General features: G+C 39.6%; 1 protein-coding gene across 1 annotated transcript in view; it reads right to left on the reverse strand.

Moving 5' to 3' along the window:
• Positions 1–723: 723 nt before the first annotated feature.
• usta (uronyl 2-sulfotransferase a) overlaps positions 724–19,810 on the reverse strand; it is a 58,166-nt gene continuing 39,079 nt past the window's right edge. Inside the window, exons 4-8 of the mRNA XM_006797050.3 lie at positions 13,823–13,902; positions 13,555–13,708; positions 4,418–4,515; positions 4,145–4,302; positions 724–3,307 (exon numbers count right to left, since the gene is read on the reverse strand). Of these exons, the coding sequence (XP_006797113.1) occupies positions 3,015–3,307; positions 4,145–4,302; positions 4,418–4,515; positions 13,555–13,708; positions 13,823–13,902 (783 nt within the window). The 3' untranslated portion in view covers positions 724–3,014. The remainder of the gene's footprint in view (positions 3,308–4,144; positions 4,303–4,417; positions 4,516–13,554; positions 13,709–13,822; positions 13,903–19,810) is intronic.

A 19,810-nucleotide genomic window follows, 5' to 3' on the forward strand; every position in this document is an offset into this window, starting at 1 on the left:
TAAGATGTGGCATTTAAACACTGTTCAGAGCCCAGAATACAGCAAGAAAATATCCCACACCCCATTTAAACACCATCTGTGGCCTGAACCATTGATATAAGGCGGTATAGATCATGATGATCAAGACTCATCATATCAGGCAACATTCTTCCAATATCCTGTTGAATTGTAGCCACAGTTTCCTGTTCTTAGCTCAAAGGAGTGGCACCTGGTGTGGCTGCTTTAGGCCATCTGCTTCAAGATTTGACATGCCAGAATAAATACTCTTGTGCATACATAGCTGCATGCTAGGTATGTATAGTAACTCATGCCCCGAGTTACACAGTTACTTAGCTTGAAGTGGTATGGCCATTGTCTTCTGACCTCCGACATCAGCATGGCATTGTCACCCAGAGAAATGCTGCCAAGTGGATATTTTCCATTTTCTTCTGACTCTCCTCTGTTAACCCTGTGGTGGTGTGGGAAAAATCCCAAAACATCATGGTACCAACAACATGCCTCAACGTCCCCTAAATTACCTTTCTGTCTTTAAGGCCCCCCCCCCTTTTTTTTTTAAAGTGGTCAGTGAGTGAATGCCCTCTCTTAAAAGGTTCTTGCAAAAAATGCATACATATTATATATATACATATAGTTAGCAATTCTCCGAATGGGGTCACCATAATAAGTCTGTAAAAAGTACGTTTTTTTTCTGTATCAAAACCATTTTTAAGTAAAACAGGGGCAATAGCTGCAATAGTAAGAGGACATTTATTGACGGTCTTTGTTAGTTGTTCATTCATTGTCCATTGTTCATTCTAGACACCCTTAAATGCCGAAAATTGTTTTATAGCCACCAGCATAAACAACAACAAAAATGTGAGCGTTAAACATTGTTTTTTTTATCTTCCTGAGAATTTTATATGGAATGCAAATGAATAGAAAACAATAAATAAAACTAGCAAAAAACAAAACACGGAACATAATGATGAAGATACACAGAACAGAGATTAAGATGGTAGAGTGAAATGTCTAGTCACGTAATAGCTTATGGTTAATTGTCTTTTTTTTTAAACATCTGTGATGAAAAAGCACTGTGGAGCTGCTGGATAATTAGAAATAAGTATTAACTGGGCTTGGTAACACTTCACACACTTTGATGATAACATTAATATACAGAAAACCCTTAAACAGCAAATAATCTGAGTTGAAATGACAGGCAAATCAGCATTCAGTTGTGACCAAATCCCTCATTTTGCTGCAGATGTTAAGGAAATGTCACCTAACACAAAGTGCAGTGTATTCATACAGTTTTGCAAAAAAAACTGCTATTTGGCAAGCTCAATCTTTTAAACTTTGGAATACAAATTAGGCTTCATAAAGGCTTTTAACTCTACAGTATCAACATATAGCCTGTCCCAAATAATAAATCTTTGCTAAAATACACAGCTTGTTTGGTCAAACTCAATCATTCATGCACACTTTTGGAATTCTCTGAATTCATACTTGAGTGCTCGCAGTTTAACCCTCATTTACACCTAATAGTATTTAACAAATTACACAAAATGTTATAAACCAATACTAAAACAAATGAACTGACTATGTCACAACTCTGCCAGCTGTGCACAGAACTTTCTGTCACACAAATCCCAGAACCCTCAATAAGGTCTGACAACAGTCCTGGAAGACTAATATACCTAAAAGGCTTATGGCACTTTTTAAAATTCACAACAACATCCAGCTTTCAGGACATTAAACATCTCATAAAGTAGTAATCTGTCTTGAGTCTGTGAAGGTTCTCAGTCATCCAGGTCATTGTAGTCCAAGGAGCTTGCAAAGAAAAGCGTCTGGACTTCTTTAAGTTGCTTGAAGACGTTTCACCTCTCATCCGAGAAGCTTCTTCAGTTCTAAGGTCAAATGGTTCACCCGAAAGACAAAACTCCAAAATACAGACTTAACAATGTGGTGTATGCTGTACAGTGCAGCGAGGATGCCCAGACCTCTACATTGGAGAGACCAAACAGCCACTTCACAAGCGTATGGCACAACATAGAAGAGCCACCTCCACAGGACAAGACTCAGCTGTCCATCTGCATCTAAAGGACAAAGGTCACTCTTTCGAGGATGCCAATGTTCACATTTTGGACAGAGAGGACAGATGGTTTGAAAGAGGAGTGAAAGAAGCCATCTATGTCCACTGTGAGCGACCATCTTTGAACAGAGGCGGTGGTTTACGACACCAACTGTCTGCCATCTATAATCCAGTTTTGAGTTCCCTCCCCAGACGGCTTAACGCCCACTCACATCCTGGGCCATCTGACCTCAGGAATTCGCATGATAAGGTGGGGCCAGGTTTCCCAAAGAGCTCACCCGATACCCTGGCTGATTGGGACCCACACCTAGTTTCACACCTTGGCTCAGGCGATTAGAGCATCATCAGGGGATCCTTTTGTCCCTCTGTGGGGGGATACTCCCACTAGGTTTAAATCTGGAACTCCCCACCATTTGACCTTAGAACTGAAGAAGCTTCTCGGATGAGAGGTGAAACGTCTTCAAGCAACTTGAAGTCCAGACGCTTTTCTTTGCAAGCTCCTTTGACAATCTGTCTTGAGAAATGCCTTTAATTCCTCTCCTATAGTAAACAACCTGGCGATAACATTTAGCACATTTCCAATCACAGTTAGCTGTCCAGATCTTGCACTAATCTCTACCTGGAGATGACAGCGACAGTACGGTTTTTACACGAACCCAAAAACAAGCCCAAATTCTAAAAAGGAAAACTTGAGTCAAGCAGATTGAGTTGAATATTATTTCCCATTGCCCTTGGTCAATTTATAAATAGAGCATTTTGTCCATCCAGTTTCTCAACTCTACAGTCTTCAGTGCTGAGCCTGTCAGGTTGGGAGTTGCACCTCACTTCTCTGGGTGACGCTGAAAGATTGAAACTCCTCCCCTTTGTCCTCAGGGTACAGTTTTCTTTAGCCAGTCCTAGCTAAGCAGCCGTTACGTGGCTGCGTCTAATGTTCATCGAGCATCCCTTAGGGATGAACCAGCCAGCTATTTGCATCCTCCAGATCCGTTTCCAGTTCCTCGTCTTCATCCAGAGGCTCTGGGGTTCGAAGGGCCAGTTGCCGCAGGAAATCATTTGAATAGGCGGGGGGTTTGGAAACAGACTTCAGGCCGATTTTTTTCTTCGTGAGGTGGAACTGGTCACGGACAAAGTTGTAAAACTCGTACTCATAGCGCATGCGGTGATACAGCACCTGCAGGGCCTCTAAAGTGGGGGTTTGTTTACGCACAGTCCCCGTCATGTTTCCCATTTTCCTATAATCTGCAACAAAATGATGGAGAGACAAAAAAAGTTCAGCAAAGACTAAAATCAAAATGTTTTAAAAAAGTTTCAAGCACATTTATTTAGACGGGAAATTACTTAATAACTATATCATATATCATCATCTTAAGCCACTTATTTTTCCAGTTAAGTAGCAAGTGATTGCTGTTTAATGTGAATGATTCATATATCACCTCATCTATTTAGATATCTTGCTACTAAGTCATCATGACAAGCGGTTTGCTAAGCTGGACAAAAATAACATGCAGCTCTTGGTATTTCTTCCTAGCTATATCTGTCACTATGGCCTTCTTGCTCTGCTTGTCCACCACTACTATGCCCCGTTGGTTAGCCATCACCAGTTTGTTTGTCTGTATCTGGTACCTCTGCTACCTAACTCTTATTGCAGCTCTTATAAAGGTGATATTTTTGATAAATCACATTACTCTTCTTCATACAAAAGGTGTTGCTACCTTTTGTATGAAGTCACTGAATATTTTTCGTAATAAAGATCACCCCAAATCATGTAATAGCACATTTTTATGATACTCAAAATAAACAGATAAACTGTATCTTGTGATCAAAACTTCATTTAAAAAAAAAAGGTATGCATAAATCAAATCATGAGAACTAACTCTGTCCTGTGTGGAAGTTAGAGCATTTTAACGGTCACTACCAGGCTATGCAAATTTGTGACAAAATACCCGCAAAACTATTCACATTCTAATTACGTTGATCACGTTACCATGCTAAAGACTTTCTTATTGTCTTGTATAGGAAAACATTCACTCAATACTCTGTCAACATAAAACATTCTATATCACAAGGTGCAGCTACCAGGGCTCTTGTAGATGTTGAGTACTCCAGTAAAGTAATGAGGTAAGAGCCTCTCTAGCAGGAGCAGAACGTCCTCCAGCTCCTCCAATATCCCCACAAGGAGGTAGTTCTCCAGCACATTCTGTTTGGCCCTCTCCAAAGCCCATACTCCTGGCTCTCTGTGTGAGACAGAAGGAAAATAAGACCAAGAGAAAGTTTGCACTAGAGTAGCATTACTTGGAAAGAAATATCACCAAGCTTTTGTAAAGCAACTTGACAAAATCTCATAAATACCTGCACTGAGGATGCTGTCCACAGAAGTAGGGGATGATGTAGAAAACCCTTGGGTTGGAGCACTCAGGGTAATTCTCTAGGATGCAAACATTGATGTCCTGAAAGCAGACAAGCACATATGAGTCTTTATAGTTTTGCTTTACTAATAATTTATGCTTTTTAAATTTCTTTTATTCTACTTGCAGTGAATTTGATCTCAATCAGAATTGCAATTATTTCTTTTTACCACTAGAGGAAGCTATTCACTTGCACTGCCGTGAACCTGGACTGCTTGCCTGTCACTACCCCACAAGCCAAAGTGCTTTGTCAAACCACATCTTGTGCACAAAGATAAGCTCTTCCCTCTCATTTCAGTTGATCTCAGAGGCTATGATACCACCATAGGAAGGCAAAGTAATTTCAAATGAATCCGTGTTTAACTTACTTAAAGATGTCACGATTAAGATAATGAGACCAGAGTTGTGAAACTTGAAAAACCACTTATCTGAAAAGCTATTTAGTAATGAATGGAAAAAAGACAGGAGTGAAGCTGGCCAGCGACTGAGTGCCACGGAAACAGCAGTCAAATCCATGTCAGGTGACGTAAGCCTCAGGGATAGCAACAAGTCCTGAGCAACAAAACACTCCACGAAGCATGGCTCACATCCACATCCACACACAGCAGCAGGCACATGTGTGCACAAGACTTGCGCTCAAATATGTCACCTACAGTAGCACCAGACTACATGCATGAGGCAAATTTTGAACATTTCGTCATAGGTTGTTGTTTAGATTTATACCATAATGGTGCTGTAATGACTAACTTAAACAGCAATTTGGCAAAAATAGTCTAAGCCTAACATGGATCATCACAAAAATGGCCAAGTCCGACAGGACACAAGTCAGAGAGCCTCATGCTGCTGCTCCTGCTGCTGCAGGTGTGGCATAAGAAATCATCTGAGTGCAATAGGAAGCTTGAAACAGAGATGCTGACTGGAGTGTAAACATAGAAAAAGGCATAAACCATGTGTAGAAGAGCATGTTTATATGCTTAAGTGTTTATGTGTCTTGGAGACATTTGCACACTCATTGCTAATGTTTCTATTAGCCTCGACTTCTTTATTTATTTCCAGTTGTATTTTCTGGCATGATATAAAAGCCTTACGAGAACACCTCATTGAAAAATGTTGCCATCAGGTCTGCTCGGGGTTTTTCATACAGTCTCAAACATCTTTTTCTAAGGTTGTACAACCTTTGTTCTCAGACTACATAAATAAAAACTGAATCCAAAAGCCTGTTAAAACAAATGCAAGAAAGATCCTGGATCCTCTGTAGGAGAGGCAGGATTGCAGTAGATGTTACACAAAGTCTGAAATACTTGCAAGTGAAATGACTTAAAGGCTCCAAACGGAGAAAAGACTCAACTACAATATCATGGACTTGATATTTGTAATAGTGATATCACTTTAGCATCTATCTAAGCTGCAATCACAAGACGAAGCCTTGTGCAGCATGCGCTGGAATGAAATAAATTATTCACTTGATTAGTTAGATTTTTCTTGCGGCTGAAAACTGTGGTACAATTGTGCCTCTGATTCACAGAGTGGCTGCAGGGTGTGTTTGAACTTTATGAGTGACTCCTCTCAGCTGTGCACTGGGAACAGGACTTATTGGTGATCAGTGAAGCAAAAGACTGGAAAACCCTTCAAAGGGAACCACAACAATACCCCAGAGGAACCTTCAGGGAAAAAAGAAAAGTTCAGCACTGTACTATTGTTAGTGTGCGAGTCTTGCGCAGACTTGCGTAAAGTTTGCCAAGTTTTTCTTTCATTTTTCATTTCACTAGCACGGACCACATCTTCAAAACATTGTTTCTTGAAGGAAAACAGTAGGTGGAATAAAGCTAGATCCAGGAATGGAGATCTAGACGGCGGTTTTGGCGAAGGCCTCAGTGAGGACTGGAAGGCAGCTCGCGGACTGGGCAGATCCCCAGGTACTAACGACAGGTTTATGAAGCGCCATTCTATTTAAAGAATGGTGATGTGAGTAGATCCAGTTTCATCAATTATGAGTATGTTCTTTGATGCAAAAGCCATATACACTAAAACCAACAAAAACAGACAGGAAGTGGCACATTCGCTGACAGAGACCCTTATGCGTCAACATTTAGGCGATTTCTGGGAATCCAGCCACAGCTTGTATACAACAACGCACACACGTACACACACACACACATGCGCGCACAGACAATACGCACTCTCTTTAGAAAACCTTATTAGTATTTCAAAGAGAGTTCCTGTGTGCACACTCAAGCTCATTGTTCCTTTTCTCACTGTGGATTATGCCAACAGAGCATTCACAGAAACTGTAGCAAAATAGGCACTAATCTGTACAATGGTCTCCCATTTCACTGAATGGAATGTAGACATAAATTAAATCAGGGGTAATTGATGATGTTAACCTTTCCCATGGGATGTTTTGCATTCAAATTTGAGAAAACAATAAAAGAACTTTTTGTTTGTATTTACTATCTGGAGGCAGTGGAAAGACGCTTTTGCTTTTTGAGTTAATCTTTTGAACACATAAGCAAGTGGGTGCCTTTTAAACAGGTACATCAGCATTTCTAGTAAAGATTAGAGGTAATAACTGTAATTTTAATATTCTTTAAGTTTTAGGCCTATTTTGGCTTAACCATTCCATTTATTTTTCTGGTAATTTTACAAAATTGTCTTGAGGCTTCCTGACTGAATTTAATAATTAATGTTGGTAATCCACTCAACACTGACCTATGAATCATTCAAGCAGGAAACGGCATCTAACTCAAGGGATGAACCAGCGTTGTGTCTACATAAAACAGACAAAATAGCAAAGAAACTATTTAAAACTTTACCTTTAGGCACTTTTTACGTGCAGTCTGTCACAAGAAAACAGAATCTGTTCCCATGTCTTTAGTCAAATCTATAAAAATGCCAAAGTTGACTAAGTTTGACATATCTCGGCATAGTTTGCAGTGTGTCCTTAAAGCAATTTAAGGCAGCAAGACAAATTAGGTTTTAATTATTAAAAGAGTCAGGACCTATGCTTTGCACTCATGCTTTTCTTCAATATCAAAACACTGATTATAGTTATGTTACACAAACCACAGAAATTCATTATAAAAAAGAAAAAGCTGTAATGAGTGAACCTCATGTGTTCGTTGTGCCTTAGGCCAACAGTGTGACACACCACCTGTCTGTTATTGTAGTCAAGGCAGGCTAAGGCAAGACTGGTGCCAGTAAACCCTCTAATATAATTTGTGTATTTATTTAATAAGGCTACTTGTCATTTTAAATGTTGGATTATTTCAAATTACTGTGGGAATCTCATCTGATTGAACCAGTATTTCCAAGTCTTGAGAAAAAGCTGGGCCCTTTAGGTTCAGTGAGGACAGACACTCATTTTTCATAAGTGTTTGCAAGCGTATTCATATGTAGGCTGCCACACATGCACTTTGTACTTTGCGGCAAGACAGAGGTTGATTTAGTACTGTCAGCGGATGCATCTGTATTTTGTTTTAATTCATAAAAAAATATGCACACACACAAACACGAAACAATCAAACACTCAGCTCAATACAATATAAATTATCCAACCACATCATTCCAAGTTGGCATTTTAAAGCAACTTAAATTCGCATAATGGTTCACAAAATAACTGCGCATGTGGTAAATATCATGTGTGTCTGAGTGTGATTAAGTGTGTGCGTGCTATGTTCAACTGACCAGTGCATGCCTTTGTATAAAGTAGCATGTGTGTATGTAAAAGGGGGTGTGGGCACTGACGGAAAATCCAAGCCGACCACAGGAATGTCTCAGTAACACGTGCATCAGGCTCCCTCGGCCCCGGCTAGCAACTGACAGCGCTCTTTCATCAACACCTCACATACAAAACCAACACAGGGCAAGCAGGGCTGAGGCATACCAGGTGGAGGATACAGCCATGCCCAGTCTGAGGGTTGATTCTTAACATTACGGGTACTCTTTCCGTACATACTTGAATTTGTACTTATAGTGTGGACATTCATCTTCCCAATACTGTCAATGAAACTTTAACCATGAAAGACCTACTTAATCTCCCTATAGAGGTGACTCGTTTGCCAAGAATCAATGCAGTCCTCCTCCTCTTTTTCCAAAAGGAAATGGTCGTGTGAATATGATGCCTTTCACTGATTTGATATTCTTTGTTTTTCATGTTTATTAATTTCTTATATATATATATTTATAATACATGAAGCCCCAAATGTATGTTTTTACATATAATGCATTTCTGTGCATATTCTGCAGTGTGTCCTGTTTTCAGCAGCCGTGTACACCGTGCAGATGGAAGGCATGTTTTTGCAACAACTGTTTTTTTGGTTTTACTGATTAGATACTAGAACTAGGTTGCTGCTGTTGCTAATAAAGACAGTACAAAAATAACACCAGGAGCAGCAATGTAACATAAAAAGCAAAGTAGGAAATGAAAGGAAAACTGAGCCTGAAAAAGTTTTGATTTATGAGATGCTGCCACGAGACACTTTATGCCAGTGCAGTAAGACAAAACCTGTGGATCCCCATCAACATATTAATTCCTGATATTTTCAGAGCTTTTGATCAGTTACTTCAAACCTTATAAGACACTCTAGTGATTTAAGTACAACACAGCATACCTAAACTATACTCAATTAAATGATTAAGCACCAGAGTTAAAATAATCTAAAAACAACAACTTTTCTTTACCATTTCTGGAATACTTTCTCCTCATAAGTGTATCTAAAGCTAAATGCACACACAGGTAGGCTAGTCGATGACAACACAGCCTTCCCCTCTCCTTTAACTGTAGCAAGGGGCCCCTGTGGTCTGCATACTTTAATAACTCAACTCACATGGTCCAAAACTCCAGGGCAAACAGTGCAATACTTAATTACAGCGAGTCAGACTCAAGCCAGAATGACATTCGCTCCTCTTGTTAGCTTCTCAGAACAGCCTCCTGAACCCTTTAGGTCTCTCATAGCACTTACTGTGGGAGGAAAGAATGAGAAGAGTTTGTGCCTAATCTTGAACAAATATTAATCCGATTTTGTTTTGACCTCACTTTTGTTTTGACACACCGTTTTCCGTTTTCGTTGGATTCCCCCTAAATTTCATATGAGGCTTGGGCGTCTCACTTCAGCGGGGATTTCCGACCTCCGATCAGAAGCTTCGTCTCACTTTTAACTTTTAACTGTCATCTGCTTAAAAAGTATATAAGGGAATGGAGTGAACACAAAGATCAAAAAATAGTAGCTTGAAAATTACAGTATGCTTCCAAATGGTAGGTAGAGTTAAAAAAAAATGGTATGCAGTGACTTCAGTATGGTGCTACAGGGATAAACAACTCTGTGAGGCAGATGTAGGATATCAAGTTTCTGATGTGGTAAATCGAGTCTTTAATTCGAATCTTAATCAGATTTATATATTGGGTTAGCGCCAGACTGCCATGGGTTTACAATTTGCCATCCACCCTCGAGCGACACCACATGTGGGACATCTTCAAAGAGAGGAGAGTGTGGTTTTAATATATTGCTTATATTTTTGAATTTAGGAAGTTAAAATTTGTCTCGAGACAGCAACAAACAGAAATACAGAGGAAAATGGCTAAAGCAGAATATTAATGTCAGGAGGATCATCTCTTCTTAACATTTTTTAAAGAGATCCTACAGGCTAATTACAGTGCAGTGTATAGTATCATTACTACTTATATGTAGAGCATGTATAAACATTCCTCAATATACATGCCTCTGTAATTAAAGTCTACATCATGGAAACACCAGAATAAGACTTCATTATGCAACATTTCAGTTCATGTCTCTACTCAGCATCACATTGTGAAACTAGTGGGCCTGCATCCAAAGTTATTCAAATTTAATGCACTGTTACCGGCAAACCAGTGATTCACGCATAGCAACTAAGTGTGTTAGCTTGTCAAACACTTCTAATGCATTCATATTTCAAATCACAAGCATCTCTGTCACTGATTTAGAAAATGTCAATATGAGAGCAAATGGGTTTGGGCACTGGGACCAGCATTAAAAGCAGACAGAGGAAAAAGGTTCAGTATTTGTTTCTCATTAAACTCATTAAATAATACTGTTAAAGTTTGTGGGCACTGGATATTGTGGGATCAGAACACCATGGCGACCAGATGTCTTCCCCTTGAAAAAGTCACAGCGTCACCTGCTGTTACGAGTGTGTTTTCTCATTGTTGAGAGCTTCTCTGATTTGGTTTTTGAATTTAAACATGTGAACATCAGATTTTTGCAAAGTGGTTTGTGGGCTATAATTATGACCACATAGACCTCATTGTGGTGAGTTTTTAGCTAACCTTAGCCAGTTTGGTTAGTATCTGTGAGTTAAGTGTGATGACCCACTCCACGCTGCCTTCCTGTTGGCCTGTTTGTGGTTGGTGTAGGTGTTATCTGCTGGCATTGGAGAGCTGTTGTGTCCCATTTCCCATCAATACCACTGTCAACACCTGGGCCCAGTGTGGCAATGGTTTCTAAAAGCCATCAAAGTTGCAGGGTGGAGGCTCTCCTATCTGAAATAATCTTTTGGATTTTGTTTGTTTTTTGGGTTTTGCACTAAATGTTCCATATGCCATTTTTTCACCCTGACTGCACACGCCACAGACGATTTCTTTCCTTGTTTTTTTTTTCAATTTAAAATAGTCTTTTCATTGGCATTTGTGTGCATCTTCCCCACTTGTTTGTGACAAGTATGAGCTTATCTATTTAAATGCATTTGTTTGTGGCTGTTTTGTTTTGTTGTTTGGGTTGTTGCCATTACATTATGTTTTGTGTGAAGCATGCAATATGCATTATGTTTGCTGCAACTTGTGTCCAGGATTATATATTGTGAGTCAGAACTAAGTTGTTTGAACTTGTTTGGTTGGTTAATTTGAAATGTGTCTGTCTGGTAAGCTTTTGATCCTACAGCTGCTGTGTGTGTGTGTGTGTGTGGACACCTGGGCAGGTGTGAGCTATTAGCAGTGATTGCATGGTTCTCTAGTATAGTAGGTGAATTGTAGGCATAGCAACGTGGCCCATTTGTGCTAGTTGTAGTTTTTTTGTTTTGGTTGTGTCAGGTGAGTCACCAGCTTGCTGCTGTTTAAATGGCTCACCTCTAATTTCAATAAAGACTAGGGTTCATAAAGTAGGTAAGCAGAAGGAGGCTTTTCCGCTTTGGTTCAGGGACATGTTGTATCTTTCATGTACTAACCGACCTGGGGCAATGCTGTTTGCTGGCTTTGTTTTTTTTCCCTCTCTTCCTGGGTCTTAGACTGAATCATGGCAGGGAGGAATTTGTTGCATCACCATTAGACGGTTTTCTGGATTGTTGTACAACAGTTCACCTTCTGATATTTACAGACAATTTTGAACTTGATTTGACTGGTCTTGGTGATAACTGTCATAAAGAAAACACAAACTCTGAGAGTAACTTGCAGCTGACTGAAATAGGAGAGTTAGTGGCTGTGCAAATGAGAGCTGATCACACATCAATACTGTCACGTGCGGTTACACCAGGAAACCTGGCTTTTGAACAGCAGAATCAGAATCATCAGAGTCAGAATAATTTATTAACCCCTAAGGAAATTATGTAAATGACTCACTTTGTTGCAAATGACATATGAAAAGGAAAAGCAAAGCTGGAGATTCAGAGGTAAAAGATGGAAATGGAAAAGGACAAGCTGGAGGTTGTTAAACAAAGGACAGTTGAGCAAATGCAACATGAGCAACAAGTAAGATAGACTTGCAAAATACTTGGCTGGGTTTGGTAAGTTTTGCTGGAGGAGCGAGTTTTACTGGGGTTATTAAATCGGTGAACAAATAATTGTTGGGGATGTTACTCAAATGTTTTGAGTAACTTACCGTTTGTGACTGACAGCAGGTAGACTCTGGGGTTTTTGCACTAACCGACACTGCATACACCATTTCTTTGCCAATGCACTTATTTACACTTCTTATCATACTGACTAAACACAGCATGAAGTTCTTTCCTTGTTTGTTATAAATGAAAAAAACAGTCTTTTAATTGGCATTTGTGTGCATCTCCCTTTTTTAGTCATGGCCGTGTGGCCCAGTTTGTGATAAAGGTCTACCATATTAATAAGATCTTTTAAAAAAACAACTTGAGCACAGACTACTTAGGCAGCATGTTTATTACCATTGACCTACTCAAGCCATCGCCCTTTGTGAAAAAAAACTGCATTAAAACCATTCTAAGAGACTTAAACCACAATAAAGGTTCAGATCAAATACCCCCCAAACTAGTTGCTTCCTGTTAAAGGGGAGGTTTTCCTTCCCGCTGTCGCCAAGTGCTTGCTCATAGGGGGTTATCTGATTGTTGGGGCTGAACTGAATTGAACAGATAGGAATGACCTCTTCAACAACTGTCTTTTAGATTATTTATCTGAATTTCAGGTTCGGGATCACACCTCATACACTCCCCCTCTGGTTCGACGACTATATAAACCTTCCTACACTATAAGTTAGTTCACGATTTTGTGCCCCACCCTTCCCCACTTTTTCAGCTCTCACGCCTCTCATTAGTATTTGGGGATTTGCCAGGCCTGGGAGCAGCCACCACTCCTCACTGAGGCCTTCCACAAACTTCGGTCTATCCTTATGCCACTTGTCATTTTCTGTTAAGAATCACCATCAAATCAAAATTGAGGATGTGGTGCCTTCTAGTGAACTGAAGCGTAGCACAAGAAGCCGAAACTATTTTTTGTACTATGCCGTAAACATGTTTCTCCTGTAAAGTTGACCATTTTGACATTGGAGTTTATGGGAACTCTTTTGCAGCCAGCCTCAAGTAGCAAACAGCTTTGAAGAACCGCAGTTTTTGCCGCTCTGGTAATGATTCTTCTTTGTTAGTCTCCGAGGCTGTGGTTAGTTCAAACCTCTTTGTTTATAAGAAAAGCAATACATTTATTCACCAGCTTGGTTTCTTGTTGTTTCATTTACAACAAGGAGAGAAAAAAATGAAAGCCCAAAAGCCCAAACCATAAGACGCATATCTACGAGAACTTTAAGCAAGTAAGTCCATGTGCACTTAAGGCTTTTCAAAAATAAAATGTATCTCTGCAGAAAAGCTTCTCACCAGGTATCTCTCGTCATCTTTCATCCCTGGAGTTCGGATTAGGTGGTTCTGCTCGCCCCTCCAATCACCAAAGCGACGGAAGAAATAGTTGGAGAGGAAGCGATTGATGGGATCCCGGATTATGTTGATATACACAGGCTGCTCTATCTTGAACCTGACACAGATAAATAAAAAGCACTCAGTAAGAACCAAAAAAAGAAACCCAAACAAAAAAAAAAACAACCCCACATTTTAGCCAACACTCATGAAATACTTTTGTAGACATTACCTTGTAAAGTTGAGGAAGTGAACATGTCTGGTATAAAGGAATGGCTGAGGAATACTGCTGATATTTTTCATTAGATCCACCTGGGGAAAAAAAAGATACTCATTTGATGTGTCTTTTTACAAAAATGAATATGCATAAAATCAAACATCTGTTATGGATACGGACAATTTAGACAAAACAGCATCTTTAATTTTTGTTTTTTTTTAAAGAGAAATCAAAAATTCCCATCTGAGTTAGTTAAATATTTGACCTCAAATAACCTCTCATAAAATAAACAAGTCATTATGTAAATAGCTATGGGGCGGCCTGGATTCACAATAAAGAATCAGAATGTAATATCACTGTTTTGTTCATCTCACAATGTTCATCACCCCAACATCTTGGATCTTTAGCCAAGATTTTGCCAACACTTCTAAAGCTGTTATTCAAAGTTTCTTCACCCTCTGCAGAATGAACTAATAAATCAATTAAGAAAATGAAATAAAAATATTCCCACTGCGCTTCCAGGTCTGCATGGAGAGGCAGGCAAAGTACAACTACAGAGTGCAGAATAGCATAAATACTAAGCAACTGGATCCAAGTTCTTAGTCATTCCTCACATAAAAGGTTCCATATTGGAGTAATTCACTATGTAAGATCCAGTTATCAAAGTCACACATGTAAAAAGTTAGTTTAATTCAAGTTATGTCTCTGCATCAGTAAATGATGCAGTATGCCTAATTTAAAAATAATAAAAACACAGAACAATGACTCAAAGTATTGGCTAGCTTGTAGCGACATTTAAGTACTTTCGGTGGCTTTTACTTTAAGATATGAGAGTGCAGCGCTCTTTTCCAGTTTGAAATATACTAAGCTGCATTTGTCTATTTGTATGCAAGTTGTGAATATATTTTCCCCTTACTCATTTGCCTTTCTTTATTGCAGTCTCTGTTGTGTAGTTTAACTTTGGCAAGTTAATTTAGCTGTGCCTTTAAAGACAGAAGATAAGTGTAAAAGAGATTATAGGGCCAGTCTTTCAGTATGGCCACAGGGGAAGTTAAAAAACACTGGTACTTTGAGTCCAAAAATGAATGTACCTCAAGTCCGAGTAGCTTCTGTTACCCATTTGTCTCGTCTTACTTTAATTTTCTTTCATTTCGTCTCTCAAATTACGGAGACCTTTTCTCCTGCACCAGAGTCACTGTTAATTACATGACACATTGTTTTCAGGAACTTTTTCTTTTCATTTTACCAGTGATAAAACTGCAATAAAGTTCATCCTATTTCTCTATACCAAAGCCCTTTTGACCAGTGAGCAGAAATCGGCACTGCAAAGCCAGGAAACAAACCGCACAGCTTGAAGTCATATTCATGTGAAGTTTAAGTCAAAAGATGTGTTTGTGTGTCTGCGTGTGACTTTACCCATCAGTTTTATGTTTCGACAGAGAGATAGAGGCTGAGGACTGTACTGAGAGGCGAGGCTAACCCACAAAATTAACTGCAGAAGACGGGCAGAGATGGTCTCAAGGCAAGGTTATAATGGGAACAAGCATGACCATGTCCAGCACGAAACAAGCTCAATGGCAGAACAATGCAGGCGATTTGAGAACAAGGGAACAAAACATAGTGATCCCAACTCCTCCATCCTAACTATATATAAAAGACTGACAGAGCTTCTGATACTTAACAATTCCTGAAAGCAGTATTGAAGCACCTTAAAATCTGTATTATTTTCTACTGGCTATCAGCGGCGACTGCTGTGGTTGGGGGAAAAAAGGTCAGATAAAGAACGGTGTCCTTTTGTAAGAACCTATCTTGTTTTGAAAAACGTATTATATCCCACTACTTCTGAGTGATATCCACTTCTAGCTTGTCATATCTGCTTCAATCACCCAAATGGCTGAATTGCTCATCATAGGGTTTCAGGATGGGACTTGTATGGTTGCCCTCATAACTGCTGTGATACAATTGCTTCTTTTTGTTGTATTCGTCTTTCAGCTTGTCCCTTTATTGTCGACACAGCGAATCATCTGTCATCTCACCCTATCCCTAGCATCCTTTTCTTTCACACCAACCCTCTGCACATCCAACTTTACTATCCGTGAATCTTCTCTGTGATTATCCTCCTTTCCTCCTTCCTTGCAATTCCACTCTACCCAATTTCCCCCCCTCTGCCCAAACCATCTCAACCTTTGTCTCTCTTTGTCTCTAAACCGCTCAGCCTGAGCTGTCCCTCTAACATACGCGTTTCTAACTCAACATTTTCAATTGTTACCTCCAGCACGGCCTAATGTCTATTCGCCAGTGCTGCCATCTTCAAACCATACATTACAGCTTGTAAACCTTCTCTTTCACTCCTGCCGCTATTCTTCTGTTACAAATCACAATCCTGACACCACCCACTCCACCTTGCCTGCACTCGTCTTCACCTCTCTTGTGGACTGTCCATTGCGTTGGATATAATAGACTTAGATATAATTGGTTCTTCTTGTAATGCCTTCCATACTCCACACTTATCAGATGCTGTCACTGTCACCTCTGAATAACAATATTGTTGCTACAGAGAGCCATAGTCATTTCTGTCTACAATCTGCAGTTCTACATTGCTGCAAATTCAACAGCATGGTGTGCTTGGGTAATGAGGATCTGTAAGACGTGACTTTAGCACCTTAAATCCACATCTTCCATATCTAGGGGAATCTGGATTGTTGAGATCTACCTTTTATAGGGGTGCAGAAAAAGAGCAAGAGAACTTCAGCAATATAATCTCAATAAATCAGTCTGTTTTTGTTTATGTGTTTTTTTGTTGTCGTTGGGTTGGGGTTTTTTTTTTTTTACATTCCATGCCAGGTTTCATTCATTTATTTTAAAAAAGAGTGGCTGAAAGGGCTTCTTTGTGTTCTGCATTGGTCCATGTCCACCTTTTTTCATCCAGTGGCAATACACAGAGCATGACTCTACCAGGAGAGGTGCCTGCTGTTAGATCATTATCGCAACGAGTACACACAAAACCCTTCAAAAGGAAAACACAGTCTTTGCAGAAGAAAACGAAAATCTATAAATCTGCAGCAGGAGAAGAGGACACCAACTTGGCACATTTAAAATTCTTCACTACTGCACAGCAGAAGGACAGGGGAGGTGAATTATGCATTACAAGGGAATAATGGGCACATTAACAAAATGTCGCTGCAGGCAAATCCTTAACAAGTTGGAAAGTTTCTTTTTTAATCTTGGCTTCCAGGTTACATTTAAAGCAGCGGCTAGATGTCAATGAGCCAAAACGCTCTCAGTGATGAGTTTGTGTGTCCATCAACAAGCGCCAGGAGAGACCAAGCATAGTTATTTCAGAGGTTACCAGCAGCAGCAGCAAACTAAATGCAAGGCAAAGAAAGGTCGATTACATGACATTTCTTTCAAGCCTTTTTTTTAAAATACATGACCTGCAAAAAGGTGCAGAGGCTCTTTCCTCACATCCATCAGGTAAGGCTAAGAAAAGTTTGGAACTCCAGTGTTTGTGTTTGTTAAAGCTGCTTTAATGCTTTTCCTTCTTTCCGTTTCCCATGATCCATGACGTCAAGAGTAAATCTTAAAATACAAGTGAAAAGTAAATCTTGGTAAGTTGGGTTTCACTTTAAGACGTAAAGTATTGTCATTGTCGCAGAATAAAGATTACTGTAATTGGCGTAAACAGTTTCTTAATACTCTCAACACGTCTGTAAAACTGGGGCCGATGCTCAAATCTTACTTATAACGGTCATGTTCCCTGTCGTTACAGTTTCGGTCTTTATTTAAAATGCTCTCTGTCAAATGAACCGATCGGTTAAGTAACAGTTTGAATGACCTGCACTTAAAAAACTACATACAGGCACCTGTTATGTCATAGACTTACTGTTTGGATAGCAACAGTAATATGTATACTTGTTCATGTGGTTAATCTGAGGCCCCAATCAGATTTGGGCTTCACCGCCCTCTTTTCTATAAACTCAGTACATTTCCACTCACTCTGCTTCCCCTTCTGTGGATCTCTCCTGCTAGATAAGTAAAAAAATGTAAGAGTTTCATTAGCACTGTGGAATTTATTAAGCCACTCTACAGCATTTATTACTTTACCTGAATTATGCATATAAACGTACATTTTAAAAAACATTTTCCCCTGATGTTCCCACCCCCGCGCCCAGGTTAACATGCAGGCACTGAATGCATTTAGCACGTTTGCTGTGTTTGTGTGTTTTTCAGCCCCACCCCTTTGGTCCGTCTGGCCAGACCTCACTTTCATTCACCAGAAAGAAAGTAGAGGACGGTCTGAGATTCCAGGCATACCTGCAACCCTCTGAGCCCCTACTACCTCCTCCCCACAGCTCTGGTGGTGTCCTCACAGGGCTCATCAGGGGAAACGAAGGGGGAACCACAGAAAGATTTGACTGCTGCCCTGGGTTCAGTTTGCCTTTATATCACAATCAACTTATTATAAGCCTAAATAATCAGTAAGTGCGGTAAGGTACACACTCTTATCTTTGGCCAGACAGTAGTAGGAATCATGACTTCGATGGCAGACAAATGGATGGTAAAGAATTTTTCTCCTTGTTTTTTAAAGGTCTTACGTTTATTTTTTATAATTATTATTCAGGAAATGCCACAAATCTCTTTCACTAAGCCTGTTCTGGTGCACAGATAGTTCACGATACTGTGTGCCTCAAAGCCCATAGCAGCTTTGCAAAGTTCCAGACAAACATGGCACCATCACTTTTGGTAATCAGCAAACAAGGCATCGACCCTGGGCAAACCCATTAAAGCACTACTGGGAGTGCCAGCAGGAAACCCATCCAAAACTGCAGTCCAGAGCCAGAACCACAACTGATGAGACCAGCATTTCTAAACTTAGGTGACATGCGTCTGGATCTGCGTAAGTCAACACAGAAGTACACATGCGAGAAGAACACACAAACACAAGCACAGACTTACCCCTTGCTTAGACACCGGAATGTGCACAGTCTTTCTAAAAAGATGTTTTATACCCCTTGAATTAATGAGACTAACCGTGTTCTGCCACTGTCTGTGCAGCCAGCATTCAGAGATTGATGAATGGGCAAACAAGTAACTGTTTCAATATTAGTGTAATATTTACATCAGTTTGGTCAGTAATGGTTATATATATTTAGTGTCTGCTGACCATTCACAAGTGGTTAGCAGTACCTTACTTCGAAAGAAGGCTGCAAATGTGAGTCACTGCTGCAGCACTCCCACACAAACACATGATTAAATTTTCTTTTTTGCCCAGATGGCTGAAAAGAGCATTGCATTACTGAAAAAGTGAAATCTAAAAAGTACATGTGACTGGTATATGATACAATAATTCTAAATAACTCCAACCCACAATACAAAGAAGAGAGAAGTAAGACCACACAAAGGTGAGGACTGGCAGCTCCCAAAGGAGACCCCCACCTCCAGGAGCATAATTGATGCATACATGATGGATGATTGCGAGCATATTTTGAATAAAGTTTGATGCTGCGGGAGAGGAGATGAGAAGTTAATGATGGACAGTGATAAAGATGCATTTGATGCTGAAGGCTTGTGATGAGTAGACACGGCTGAAATGGTGTCTAATTTATATGATATTGATGCCAATAAGACAACTTTTACTGTAACATTTGCTATTTTAATGCACAGGAAAAGATGGGCATAGGAGATGAAGTAGCAACAATGAAAATTCAGGACAGCTGTTGAAAGTTTGACAATTTAGGTCCATTAGATAAAAGCAAAGATGGCAGTTTCTTCTTCACATAGATATTTCTACCAAGGCTAGGTAGTCTGCATGAATGAAAATGGATTTATCAATTTGCTTTATGCAAATTGATAAATCCAATGTGGAATGCTCTCCCTCCATCATTACGTTGCCTTGATTGTATTTATTTTTTTTCTTTTAAAAAGCAACTTAAGACTCATTTATTTAGATTGGCTTTTAATTAGATTTGTGCTGTGTTTTATTATTAATGTATTTTATGTATT

The sequence above is a fragment of the Neolamprologus brichardi genome, chromosome 15 (assembly GCF_056152115.1).
Source record: "Neolamprologus brichardi isolate AB-2024 chromosome 15, ASM5615211v1, whole genome shotgun sequence".
Classification (NCBI taxonomy): Eukaryota; Metazoa; Chordata; class Actinopteri; order Cichliformes; family Cichlidae; genus Neolamprologus; species Neolamprologus brichardi.